Raw genomic sequence first — 13702 nt, 5'->3', positions numbered from 1 at the left:
AGTATAGGGCGAGTATAAAGACTCACTTTCAGAGTAACAAACTGCATGTCGTTCAATTGCCACTTCTAATTGCGGGGGGTGAGTTCAGGCCAGCCGGCGATTGCGTACAGACCCCAATAAGGGACAATGAACACGAAAGCTGTAAACGAAATGCACCCATTCACTCGAAATGGCTGGCGTTTGTAGAAAGTAAACAGCCGTACGGGTTCAGAACAGAGTTCCTTGCATTGTCGAGTGCAGTTCTCTAAGATACTGACTCTTTCGTTCGGCGCATACAGCGTGCGCGATTGGCGGTTACGCAATCCAGGCTGGGATCGTGGCTTGAAGTATACACCGCGGCGCTGTTCGGGAAAAAGTCGAACACCTTCACAGAAAAGGGGAAGAAAGCATAGCTTTCAGTAAAGAAACTGTGTAGTTATGCATCTGTGGAGGCCATACCATGAGGATATAGAACACTAATATAGAATGGGATTTTTATATTTCACGAAAGTTAATATTCTACCTAACCATTCTTCCCTTCCTTCATCTGTAACTTCATCCTGTTCTCCTACTTCCGCATCTTCTATACTCAGCACGTGGAAACCTTCGATAACATACCTTCCTACTTATTGGTCATACATAGAGTATGTGCACCCCTATTAAGCAATCAGTAGCATTTGCTGGTTTCCGGGCGAGTTCTGACGATGGTAAGCAAAAGTATTGCCGGGAAATGGAAACGCCGTTAAAGTGGATGAAAACGTGAGGAATATCTTGCGCACATCAGATATTTCTGTCGTTTAATGGTGTCAACAAAGTCCAAAAAATGTGGAGATCGAAAAAGTTTTCCAGTTCTTACAGATATGAAGAACTTGTCCTATAACGCTGCCTTGACAGAACGAAGTTCCTGCCATGCAATAGCTAATTACATCGTTACAAGGAATTCAAGCCAGCTCCGCTATGGTGCCTCAGTGGAAGAACTCACTATTTCAATGCAATTACTAATGGTGAAAATAACCGATAGTCTTCTTCACGGGATTTATATGCTAAGTGATATTCCGCAAACCTCCACGGCAGCGGTGTCTCGATGCCTCGCCCGACATTTCTTTCAAAGCCACTAAATATTAAAGCAAAAGACAGGTATGTAAACGTGAAAAACTTAGAGCCGTTTGAGATGACAAAAGGTTTTCCGGCAATCTGCATTTTCAGTCGCATTTTCCACCGGATAAATATACGACAGGAACTTCGCTCTTCAAGGTTCAATGCCGAGTTTGGCGAAACCAGCCGGAAAACTGTCCAAAAATAACATATTCACCTTACGGTTGCCCGTCTTCGAGTTGAAGGATTATATGCCGATACGTCTACACCACGTATACTTCGCGCCTTAGCAAACTGGGCTAACATTATACCGGCTAAATCAAATGGTTCTGAATTTAAGCATTCGCTACCGCCATGTGTTTATTTCGCCTGCCAAAGCACATCAGTCAGTTTATTATAATTCGCCAAATGGTATCCAAAATAAATCAATTATTCAACTTCCCCGAATGGTTGGTAACACTCACCTCTAAAACACTTACCGTGTCCTAGTGAATACTGCTCTCCCTATGCCGAAACCGCCTGAACAAGAGCCAGACACACATGAGCTAGCTATTATTCCCCGCATGTGTAGTGCAACTTTACTGCCTGAGTAAGTTGATTTATTGCCCGACGTCGCTGGTTCTGGCTGAACTAATTAGGCTGGCTAACGCCAGACGCAAACAACAGGATTCACCTACCGCACGGACCGTCAGTTTTGAAGTGAACTTGCGACTAGTTCAATTAGGGTAGGAGCAGGAGTGGTAAAACAGACTGATCAAATGTACATTAACTAACAGCTGCTTGTATTTCAGAGCACTTAACCACACCTGGAACAAAACATGTATAACAGAGCGACCAAGGCGCAGTGCTAACTTCAAAGAAAAAAACAAAAACACGCGCTGTAAATTGAGTGGGCAAATAAGTAGAGTGGACAGTTGTTTGTGCGGTCATACTTCTCGGACAATGAAGTGCCCTTTCTCGGTTTTCATCTGGCTGACAATCATGCTACGCTTGTATATGGAACTTTTTACTTCTGTAGGAGTTACTGCCTTTGCCTTTTCCAGTATACAACACGAATTTCAACGATAGCGGCTGATAGTACTTCAAGAACGCTTTTTTTATGTATAAATATTCCTCTTGCACCGCAGCAAGTGAAATTGGCTGTTATTAAACAGAACACTAAAAGGAAATAATCATGGCCATGTGGTCAGGTCGTCAAACATGTATTTTATTTAGATGCTTTTCAAATGCACCCCATGGCACGTGCACCTGCGCTGAGCTGCGCACTGGCCAGGCAAGGAATTAATATCGTCGCATCAAGACTCCCAACCGCTCTTTGCAAGCCCTCCCGCTGACTCTCCCTGCCTGTGTCTGTATTGCAGAAGTAGTATTAGAAAGCATTTGTCTTTTTTTTACCGCTCTTGCCATTGTTCCTGCTTGGAGTATTACATATGAATATAGTTAGACATATACCAGGTGTTTAACGGAAGGATTTTAGTAATTTTCAAAGATTGGCCTTTTCGAGTAAAAATATGGCTTTTGCGGCATAGTATTACCACTGTTGGCGTACAACAAAAAACCGGTGAATTGTCTCCAGTAGTAAGCTGGTTAACTAATTTCTGATAATAAACTTTTAAATTATCAATGCAAGGCACCTGGTTGCAATTAGAGATTTGTAGCCGGTCGTTAGTAATAGCCATATAAGTTTTTAGAATTTCGAAAACTCGAATATACCCGACTCTGTAGACTAAGAAATTTTGGCTACATCGTTCCACAATACATGCGCTTTCGAAAAGTATGCAGACAAAGCAATCTTTCCAGCGCACGTAACTAGTAAAAAAGAAATGAAACAAATTTTCTCGAGGCACAGTGCCATGGGCAATCGCGTTTTCTATATTATAAAAACTGTTATGGCCATTACTAACGAGCGGCTACAAGTCTTCAATTCCGGCTAGATGCCCAAGTCTAATAGTCAAAAAAGTTATTTAATAAAAATTTGTTAACCAGCTCACTACTTAAGACGATTTACTGGTTTTCTGGTGTCCGCTAACACTGGTAATATCATGCTGAAAGAGCCATAATTTTACCTAAAAAAGACCTATCTTTAAGAATTACATAGTCTTTCCTCAAACACTTGGTGTATAGGTATATGATTTGCCTAGGAGTTGTATTTCTCAGCGCCAAAGCGCTACCTAGGAGCCCCAAAGTAACGCTCTTGCTGTTCGTCTATGTTGTGCTTAATAATGTTTTGTCAATCCGTCTTTTCCGTCAGTACACAAATCTAGGTGTCGCACTTTCGTTGCATATTTATTTTTAATGTTCTACGCTCAGCAAACGGATACGCACATACAGAAATAGCACGGATAAAGCGAGACAAGTAGACATCGAATACATCAGAGCCGTAACACGGTGCGCGAGGGTATAAAGTCTCTAGCTGCCATTTGCGTAACGCTGCGACCTATATTCTGAATGCTTCTTGGGCTCGCAAGCGATCCAAAAGTGCTCCAGCGTCCGCTGCAGTTTAAGAAGCAAAATTAAGCTGTGCATAAGGTAACCAATTAGGTAACCACGCAAATATTAAATGTGCTTCACAACTGAGAAAAATCCCACCACCAGCGGCGCCACGTAGCGACAAGCGATCAAGGTGCTCGTCTGTAAAGTGCTTTCTTTTCCTTATCTTCTTATTACCGTTTCTTTTTCAAAAGTTCCCGTCGACTTTTTTTCTGCTGTTGTTTTTAGCGGTAGTTTTTATGAAAATGAACCTGCGATTTTTATTCATTTAGGTCCAATCAAACCCGCCCCCCTTTCATTCACAGCTCTTTCCAATCTTGTGAGCAATTAGGGCGTGCTAGCCAGTTGCGCTTTTAATCTATAATCAGGCATGACTCTGGCGCATCTGGCTTTGGGGTTTTTAGCTCTGTTTCTGCTCAACCCAGCTGTGAGCCCAACTGGCGGCATAACTACATTGATCAATGCACGAGTTCATAGTTGTGCAGATGGGTAAAATCGTCAAAATTACAAAAGGTAAGTTAGGCGCAACTTTGATGCGCTGATTAAGTTAAATAGTCACGCTTAATGGGAAGCTTGGATGGTTTCTGAAAATTAGAGGTTATTCAAGAATTCGATTCTATGAAGCTTCTAGGTAAAGCATGCAAAATATTTTTGCACTAGTACTTAAAATGGTTCAATAATCGTAGATGAAAATCGCAACGATGTTCAGGCTACTCCTTATTTCTTTGGAGAATGCGAGGAAACTCGTAGTGACGTCATTATCATCAAAATTTCTTATGTCCGCTGGTTTCGCTGGCATATTGCTGTGCATCATCCGATACCGCCAGTGTTCCATGAGTTTCATTTCGATGACATTGGTTTTCTTCCACGAAACAACTGTTTCTTCGCTAGAAAAGCAGCACCGTCATACGTGGCGTCATTATCAGGGCCTCTGCCCGTCTCTGTGCACCGCATACAATCCTTAGCGCTGACGCCACTTTATCCGACGATGACGCCACTACTTTAAATGGCAGCGCGGAATGATTTCGCAGACATTACCTGCATGTTTCGCACATTCGGCCCTTTAAACTAATCGAATTCTAAAACCACTTCAGTTGCCCTTCAAGTACGTTAAATAGACAAGGCAGTAAACGGTGCCACATGCTAACGTCGCGCCATCGCAAAAGTCGTGTATACAGTTGCATAGCGAAAGACTTCACTGCGTGCGACTAGCGCTGTGTTGCGACCGCAGCACCAAACAGTCTGCTGACATGTACTACATGTGTAAAGCCTGCCGCATTCTTGCACTTTGGGAAGCAAGGTAGGTGCGTTAAGCTTGTACAGACTATTGATCACTCTTGAGTTAAATGAAGTGAAGTGAGCATAATAATTATTATATTTTCGCACGCTGAATTAACGAGAGCACTATGAAGTAAACACTCAGAATTCCTGGGTAGGCGTACGCTATTAACGCACGAACAAAAGCATGGCTCTTGCTAATGGGATGCTTTAATGGCACTGGTGAAATTCCAACCTTATTAAATAGGCGTTTACTAATCTTAAAACTTGTGCTGTTTAATATGCAAGATGTCGAGTATTTTATTACGTCATTCAAATCCCTTAAATATGGCAAAGCATCGTTTAGAGTTTCTAAAACACTTAAAGGCAGCAAAGCATCGTTTTATGTATCCACTTTGCAACCTGATATTTTTGTGCTTTTGTGTATTTCCGCTGACAAGCGCTATTTTAAGGTTTAAAGGTGACGCAAACCCGGTAGGGTTGACCAAATGTGTTATGAAGCGTTGAATTAGGTTTCCCCATTAAGTATTTTTGCTTTATAGAACCAACGACCCTTCTTATTAGCTGCATAGAACTCGCTCTTATTTGTTTTCGTCGATGAGCACAAGAGACGAAAAATTGCTACAGTTTGTGTCGGGTTTTCTCTGAGTTATTAGCCATCTACGGCCGTTTAGACATTAACTGCGAGAGTAAATCGCAGTTGAATTGTGACCACTCTGCCAGCAGTACACCAACTACACTGATCAATGCATGAGTTCTTAGTTTTGCATCGTGGTCAAAATGAAGAGGAAGAAATGGGCTTGAGCAGGGCATGTATAATGCGCAGACCAGATAACCGCTTGTCTTTAAGGGCAACGGAGTGGATTCCAAGAGAAGGCAAACGTAGCAGGGGACGGCAGAAAGTTAGGTGGCCGGATAAGATTAAGAAGTTTGCGGGGATACGGAGGCCACAACTGGCAAAGGACAGGGTTATTTGGAGAGACATGGGAGAGGCCTTGGCCCTACAGTGCGCGTAGTCCGGCTGTTAATGATGATGATGAGAGCAGCTTCATTTCTTTTCATGCCTCCTGAATCTCCAGAGTTCCAAACTGCAGCTTCATTTCTTTTAATGCCTCCTGAATCTCTATAGTTTCAAACTGCAGGCCATGGCAACTAAGACAATAAGAAGCATGATAAAAGGCTGTGTCCGAGCAGAAGCACGGCTGCGAAAAATTTATAAAGCTGCTGTTATTTCCGTAGGTCTACAAAGGAACTTCTCATAAAGGTCGATCATGCAAAATATCTACTGGCCATTGTTTTCTTTATTCATTATCTAATTATCGTCCAACTCGTTCTTGCAGTTGTCTTCGCGGTAGGCAGGGACTTCATCGTCGCATATTTCTTCATAATGATCGATGCATTCCTGTGGCACTTCTGAAATATATTCTCTCGGAACCCACAATATGCACACTTGCACACTGCAAGGGACAAGAAAGGCAATTAAACAGTTATAACGTCAAAATGCATTCAGAAAGTTGTTAATGATAAAACCTTGAAATTTTAAAAGCAGAATGAGTTGGCGAAGCATACAAGTGGGGGTCATCCGGACAACTTTTTATTATTTTGTTACTGCAGTAACTCCAGCATATATAAGCACTGACCACATGCCACATGCATTGCGGTGCCACACGCATTACGGTACGAACGCAATATGCTTTGACCAAAATACAGAATGCTCATCTTTCATCGCAGTAACCATAATGACGTCTGTCCTTAGAGCCATTCTGGTCACTTATCTTTAGATATTGGTATATTAAACATTAAAAGAACGTCTATTGCTTGATCTATGGCCCTTTACAAAATTATGCAACATAACTGCATTGTACGCCAGCCTGCTTGCAGTCGGTCGAGATGTGCGAAAATTGCGATTTTACTTTCGTAGACTTAAAAAGTTTCTCCATTTTTTCCGCCGATGAAAAAATAATAAACATAGCACTAATGCAGTGTAATAGTAATGTAAAGTAATTATTTCTTCGCATATTGCTAGCCCTAAACCCGAAGAAAACTTCTGACAGAAAAGAACAGCAAACATTCTTACCGAGAATGCTACAGTCCGCATACGATGCATGTCTATTAAATAACAACTTTGTGTTGCTGCTGCTGCGAAAATTGCTGCGAACATTAGATTAAGGGTAAAAAAAAGGACTGGAATCGTGAAAAAAAAAGACGCTTCAACCTTCATCAAGCCAATGTTCCTGCCCATGCACTTGTTCTCTGAAGTACTGTCTATCCTCCAATTCAGAGGGAGAAAAATCACTTTATTAAAAATATCGTTTTAAAGCATTCGCTGCTTGAAGGACCATGGCCATGAGGTGCTCCATGTTTTCTGTCCCTAGCCAAGCTCTCCAGAGGAGGGTTATGAAGGAATGGCACCACAGACTTTGAAAGGCAATTCTTCAGGTTAGCTATTCTAGAGGGACAGTTTCAGCAGTAGGAATCTCAATGTAGCAGAAGGGGATAGAGCCTAGCGGGCGTTAGGATGATGCAGAAACCTACACTTCAACATACGCCATATTAGCCAGTTCTAGCCCGATAAGCTCTAAAAGGAACACATTTTTATTAACTTGATGAAATGAAAAGGAAAAAGGGAGATGTACTGTAGCAGCTGACAAAAACAGGTCTGCGTGACTCCATCAAGCCAAAGAAAACAAAACTCCTGTACGTAAGTACGAACAAGGAGTATATAAAAAAGGCAGCCACATGATTTTCATTGTAAATAAGCTAAAGTTAATGAATCAGTCCCGTTGTTCACTACTTAGATCTCGTAGTCATACTGCAAGAAGAAGGCCTTGGTTTAGACTCATAAAGTGCAGCGTATAGAATGGGAAGTAACCGACAACACAGCTCTTCTTGTTAGTGTACTCAAACTTCACATTAATGAGATGCTTCTTGTCTGAAAGCAATGCGCCAAACATTTTTACACCACACATATTTTGTTTGTTTCTGTTTTTATATAAAATAGAAACTTCGTAAAGAGGAGTGGCTCAGGGTTTCATAAAATCTCCATAAACATGGTGTTTTAGATGACGTGAATAAATGATTGAAATATCATTTTTGTATTTTATGGCAGTGGAAATCAGGCAATATTATTAGCCTAAACCTGGTGGAAGCTTAAATACCAACTTCATAAACAGCGTCTTATTCAGTTTTGTTTAAAGCTGCACACCAGCCAGCCTCTTGGCTCAACACACTCATTTGGTTTGGTTTGGTTTATGGGGTTTAACGTCCCAAAGCGACTAAGACTATGAGAGACGCCGTAGTGGAGGGCTCCGGAAATTTCGACCACCTGGGGTTCTTTAACGTGCACTGACATCGCACAGTACACGGGTCTCTAGAATTTCTCCTCCAAAGAAATTCAACCGCCGCGGCCGGGATCGAACCCGCGTCCTTCGGGTCAGCAGCCGAGCACCACAACCACTGAGCCACCGCGGCGGCCACTCATTTGGTTAGTGTTTGGAGCCCTAAAGTAAACTTCGTTTAGAGTAATTTTGCGGTTTGCGTTTACTGTGTATGCTTTTCTTTTGCCGCGAAAACGAGAAGCTTCTAATTTGTGGCGGTGTTTGAAAGACAGCAAGGCATTTTAGACAACAGCTTTCATAGCAACAACTCGAATATTTCTTTTTAATTAAACTGTCAAGAATCTCGAATGACTATAATAAAGTGTTTTTTTCATGGGGGTAAGTATAAGTTATAGATATGTCGCCTTGTGCTTGGCTGCCACCAATAACAATGTTTCAGCTATACCGGGTGTTTTTTTTTTAGAAGGTCCAAAATTTTTAAAAAAAGGTAAATTGCTTTAATTTATTTTAGCACTGGGGCTATAGTGGAGGCTTTGGCGGGCGCCAGGCAAGAGGAAAACTGCTTTAATTAGTTCGCTGATTAACTAAATATGTTAATTAACTTTTCTAATTTTTGTTTTAGGGGGTATGTTGTATTCGAAGAATTGGAGATCGTCCTCTAACAGTCCAACCGAGAAAAAACAATTTTAATTAAAAATTTTTCACGCACGTTACGAGGCGCGAAAAAGTCACCCTGGTAGGCATCTTCACACCGTAACTCAGCGGCGGGAGCGCCTCTGACGTAGTTCACTCCGCCCTGCGCTTTGCGTCACGCGTCCCGGACTGGCGGCCAGCGCTATCGCTGCTTATCTCGCTTCGCTCCGCGGCCTCACGGAATGCCGCGTTGGAACAAAAACGCACTGGCACAAAGCGCAGGGCGGAGCGAACTACGTCACAGGCGCTCACAGACGCTGTGTGGCAGTGTGAAGCTGCCTAGCAGGGTGACTTTTTCTCGCTTCGTAACGCGCGCAAAAAATTTTTTCATTAAAATTTTTTTCTTGGCTGGACTATTTGGAATACGATCTCCAATCCTGCTAATACAACATATCCCCTAAAATAAAAATTTTAAAAGTTAATTAACGTATTCAGTTAATCAGCGAACTAATTAAAGTAGTTTGCCTCTTACCTGGCGTCCGCCGTAACCCTCAGTATAGCCCCAGGGTTAAAATAAATCTAAAGGAATTTACCTTTCTTTAAAAATTTTGAACCTTCTAGAAAAAAACACCCGGTATACTCCCAACGTGCACCAATCTGCAAAATCGTGAGCTCAAGTTAAGCGGTGGTTCAGTGGGAAATTCTGCTTTTATAATTGATGTGCAAGTAGTTCTGGATACTATTAATACGAATAAATGCCTTTCATCACAGCTGCCAATATAATAACTAATATATAGTGCTGCATTAGAAAGTAATATCTACGTAGGAAAAGTGTACGTTAACCTTATAAAAATTTGCTGGATGCATTCGTTGTTTTATATCATAAACGCTTGCAGCGCTAGATGCGTCAACATAACGGAAGTGGGACGCTTACCACCGTTTACGAAGGTAACTAGAGTGTCTTCACTTGATCCAGGAGTGTATTCAATTACGTTCTTGCCCCTGCAAGCAAAGCAAGAAACTTCAGCAGAGAAACCTGCTTTCGACTATATACACTTCCTAATCAAGCATTAATTATTTTCTCTGGTTGTGCGCTTGTGACTATGTATTCTTATTGGTCGACTGTTTGTTGGGGCTTGCATTCAACCAATGATGCACTCCAACGTCATGTGTAATGCAGAAAAGCCTGGAGGTTAAATGAATAAATAAACAATGTTCTCTGGTGCTTTAGATGTTTCACCGCTACGCATGTTACAACTCGGCTTTAGCATATTTCACATAATTGCAAATTCTGTGCAGCTCTTGGCATGGGATAAAAAGAGCAGCGGATTGAATAATTTTGCTCCCTTACTTTATTAAACTTCATTAAGTGATTTCGATGGCATGGCTGATTGTATTTCTTGTGGCTAAATTTATTGATGTGGATAATTGCAATCGCTCTCATTTTCCGATGACACAAAGGATCTGGTTCTCCATGTAACTTTAATGATTGCTTCCAGGCCATACTTTTTGGATCCTCGGTGACCTTTCAGGCTCCAGGTGAAGATTGCCCTCTCGTTCGGGACGTATAGGATGCGATTGGCAGTTACGCACTCCAGGCTTGGATCGTGGCTTGAAGTGTACACAGCCACGGCGTTCGGGAAGATCTCGGCCACCTCCGCAGATAACACAGGTAGAGAATATGCTTTTTATTATGCTAGGGTATTGCTATGCTTGTAGCGGCAGAGCAGAAGACACATTGGATACGAGGCGAGAACACTTTTTTTTTTGCGTGAACGTTATCGGTGCACTCCCCAGCGTCAGTGGTCAATAGGCAATGACAGATCACAGTCTGGATTTGTATCAGTTAACAACGTGCTTGGCCAAACATCATCCAGTGAGATAGGAAAGATATTGGCTACCAAGCTGAATTTCATCAACATCGGAGAGAGTGCTGATAAAGAACATGGCCACCATCCAATCAACGAGCGTAATGGAGTACCTTGGAAGCAGTTTTAGGCGCGAGTCTGGAAATAGGTCGACCAAAGATGGGCGACAGACAGAGTAGTGTGCATATAAATATTGAATTATATATGGTGTGCATGAGGAAAGCGCAGCGAAAATAACTTTCACAATACGAATGCATGTAATCTTCAGTGTTCGTACAGTTTTTCCGCGAAATCGCTCTGGATAGAACTCGTCTCGGACCTTACGCCGTCGTATTCGCCGCTTATGTTTTTTTTTTAGAAAATATATTCCTGCAATGAATACCTAAAACGATCCCTTTTCTTATCTCTACGTATTTCTCATCCGGCATGGACCACCGTTTCAAAGCTGGCGTTTCAAGCTGTAGGACTAATCGTTGTTCCGATTCATTTGTTCCAAAGACTAGCACGGATTGAAACCACCTTCCCACCTCCATCCTGTTCATCTCTGCACCTGTCACCTTCAAGTATGCTGTGTATAATAATCTTAATTATTCTGCCTGCTACGCATGTGTTTTCTTAGTCACTCAATCCTCTCTAAAGAACTTCATTTATTAATTTTTTAACTGTCCAAAGCAAATACCACTGTGTAATCTATGTATTCCAATGTCTGACGCATCATTTTAAAGAAGAAAACATGCACGCAAAACTTTAGCGTCCGTACACTTTTAGCAGGCGTACTTTTCTTTAGCATATTTTTTGACAGCTCTGAAACTAGCTCTAGCGTTACTCTAAAGTGTAACCAGTGTCCTGATGCATTATTTCCACTTCAAATCAGCATCTAGCGCTTAAAATTAGATCGTGAACATTCGTTTTTGTCTGAAAGTTTTTGGTCCCTTTCTCAGTGGAGGTGAAACGCGCGTGAGCTTTGAAACGACAGAACCCAGTTGTCGCCCCGCCGCGGTGGCTCAGTGGTTACGGCGCTCGGCTGCTGACCTGAAAGACGCGGGTTCGATTCCGGCCGCGGCGGCCGAATTTCGATGGAGGCGACATTCTAGAGGCCCGTGTACTGTGTGATGTCAGTGCACGCTAAAGAACCCCAGGCGGTCGAAATTTCCGGAGCCCTCCACTACGGCGTCCCTCATAGCCTGAGTTGCTTTGGGACGTTAAACTTCAATAAACCAAACCAAACCAGAACCCAGTTGTCAAGAGGTCACAAAAAAGTTGCTACAGCCGGCATGACCTGGGAAACGTCGCTGAACGGATACTTCATACTTTTCCTCCTGATTCTTTTGGTGATTCTGTGCTTGAGTTTTCTTTTCATTGGAGGCGAAAAAAAAAATTTCATTCTGCGCTTCATTCGGTCTCCCTTCACACTTTGAGTTTCTCCCATGTGTCAGTAACGTATTTATCACACGAAAGCAAGTTTACTGGCCCAGGAAATAAAATTAACCGGAAGGCTTCATTACTCACGCCGATATCAGCGCTAGAGATCGGCTTCCGCCTTTTAGTGTATGCTAGAACCACCAAGATTGGGTGCCAAGAAAGAGCTTGGCCTCAAGTTCAAAAAAGTCGTATTCAATGTAAGCAACTTTATCTTTGGAAACTTCATGATGAAATGCTTTTCCAATCCTCGATTATGCTTGGCTTCCCTTAATTTTGTCAAGTGTAGGCTTGTCACTATTTCCAAGCACATATTTAGACTGCCTGTCTACGATCTGCCAATGCAGGACAGCTAGGCCACTGAGGATTTCCCAGAAGACAGTGTACGGTGCATAATCAGGTCAATAGTGTTTAAATGTTACTTTTCGATTTTTAAGTGACAGTGCCGGCTCAGTTTTCTAATGTAAATACTTAGTGCTCTCTTCGTACCTTGTTGCACATGTGAAATGCGTCAGATATCGAAGTCACTTCCTGGTATCGAGGTAATCTGAAAATTCAGGGCGCGAAAAAGTCTTCCTAGTGTTTCACAAACATAAAGAACTTGGCCCTAATACTGCCTCTTCTGAACGGTGGCCGTGCATTACGACAACTATTAACGTAGTTACCAGAATTTCCTAGCCTTGTATGTTAGGGTGCCTCAATGGAAGAACCACCCTTTTTTTGGAATAAGTAAATGTGCAGGTAACTTACTGGACTTTCTCAGTTCTATATATCTTCTCAGTTTCTTCCGCACACGCCGAATGTAGCGATCCCTTTACGTGTCTCCTACCATTTGGTCCAAAACCATTCTAAGTTTAAGCAATGGGCATCTATGAAAGTGACGAAAATTTATAGGTGTATGCATCGCGTCATAGCAGTGTGCTATGGCGTTGCATTCCGTTAATAAAAAAAATTCTCTCAACAAACCATCGCAACGGTCGTCCGTTTGTTTCCCCAGACAAAATACGTCCGTTAGTTTATCATGCGCCGTGTGGCTTAAAAACAAAGTGAGCTTTACCACGGTACTCAATTCCTGGTAACCCTCACCTTCAAAGCATTGACAGGAGCTCGGTGAAATCTATGTTCTCCATATGCCGACGCCGTCTGAACGAGCGCCAGGCACAAAATGGCCACTGCTGTGGCCCGAGTCAGGGGCAAAGCCATTTCGCTTGGGTTCCTCGGTGCGAGTGAAGTGAGCAAGCGTTCAGAATACAAAGCCTTCGGGATAGATACGTTTATCACAGTAGCGGGCCAGCCGTTATCTTGCGCAAGTGCTAAAAATGCTCGCTCCTGTCTAAGTTGACTTCTTCCACCATGTTGTTGCTTCCTGCAAAAACAATTACGTTGGCCGACGTCCCACGGGTGGCTCAGGATTCACTTATGGCGTCGCCCTCCAGTTTTGATGTGAACCTGCGACATTTTCATTTAAGATAGGAGCGGGAGCGACAAAACAGACTACAGACAACATACATTAAATCACAGATACCGCGAACGCCGCTGTCACCAGTTAAAAAGCTTGTACGCTAACCCCTGCTGCGTGTGTTACCCAACTTCACTAAAGGG

General features: G+C 42.5%; 1 protein-coding gene across 1 annotated transcript; it reads right to left on the bottom strand.

Moving 5' to 3' along the window:
* Window positions 1–6154: 6154 nt before the first annotated feature.
* LOC149330142 (uncharacterized) lies at window positions 6155–13303 on the bottom strand. The gene is made up of 5 exons (XM_089559746.1): window positions 13187–13303; window positions 10320–10468; window positions 9748–9815; window positions 7696–7774; window positions 6155–6299 (listed from the first exon to the last, which is right to left on the bottom strand). Exons 1-5 carry the CDS (start codon window positions 13301–13303, stop codon window positions 6155–6157), a joined length of 558 nt encoding a protein of 185 aa, XP_089415872.1.
* Window positions 13304–13702: the final 399 nt, after the last annotated feature.

This window comes from Amblyomma mixtum, chromosome 9 (genome assembly GCF_055824585.1).
Source record: "Amblyomma mixtum isolate Tamu chromosome 9, ASM5582458v1, whole genome shotgun sequence".
NCBI lineage: Eukaryota > Metazoa > Arthropoda > Arachnida > Ixodida > Ixodidae > Amblyomma > Amblyomma mixtum.
Note: the sequence above shows the minus strand (reverse complement) of the source record. Positions and strands in the feature narration are given on the sequence as shown.

What these genes read in the sequence shown, in the direction of transcription:
- LOC149330142 (XM_089559746.1), bottom strand. Translation starts at nt 13,303, where the DNA reads ATGGCTTTGCCCCTGACTCGGGCCACAGCAGTGGCCATTTTGTGCCTG. An exon ending in GGTCACCGAGGATCCAAAAA is followed by an intron (nt 9,816 to 10,319) that starts GTATGGCCTGGA and finishes CTTTGCTTGCAG; the next exon opens with GGGCAAGAACGTAATTGAAT. An exon ending in GGTTACTTCCCATTCTATAC is followed by an intron (nt 6,300 to 7,695) that starts GCTGCACTTTAT and finishes TGTCCCTTGCAG; the next exon opens with TGTGCAAGTGTGCATATTGT.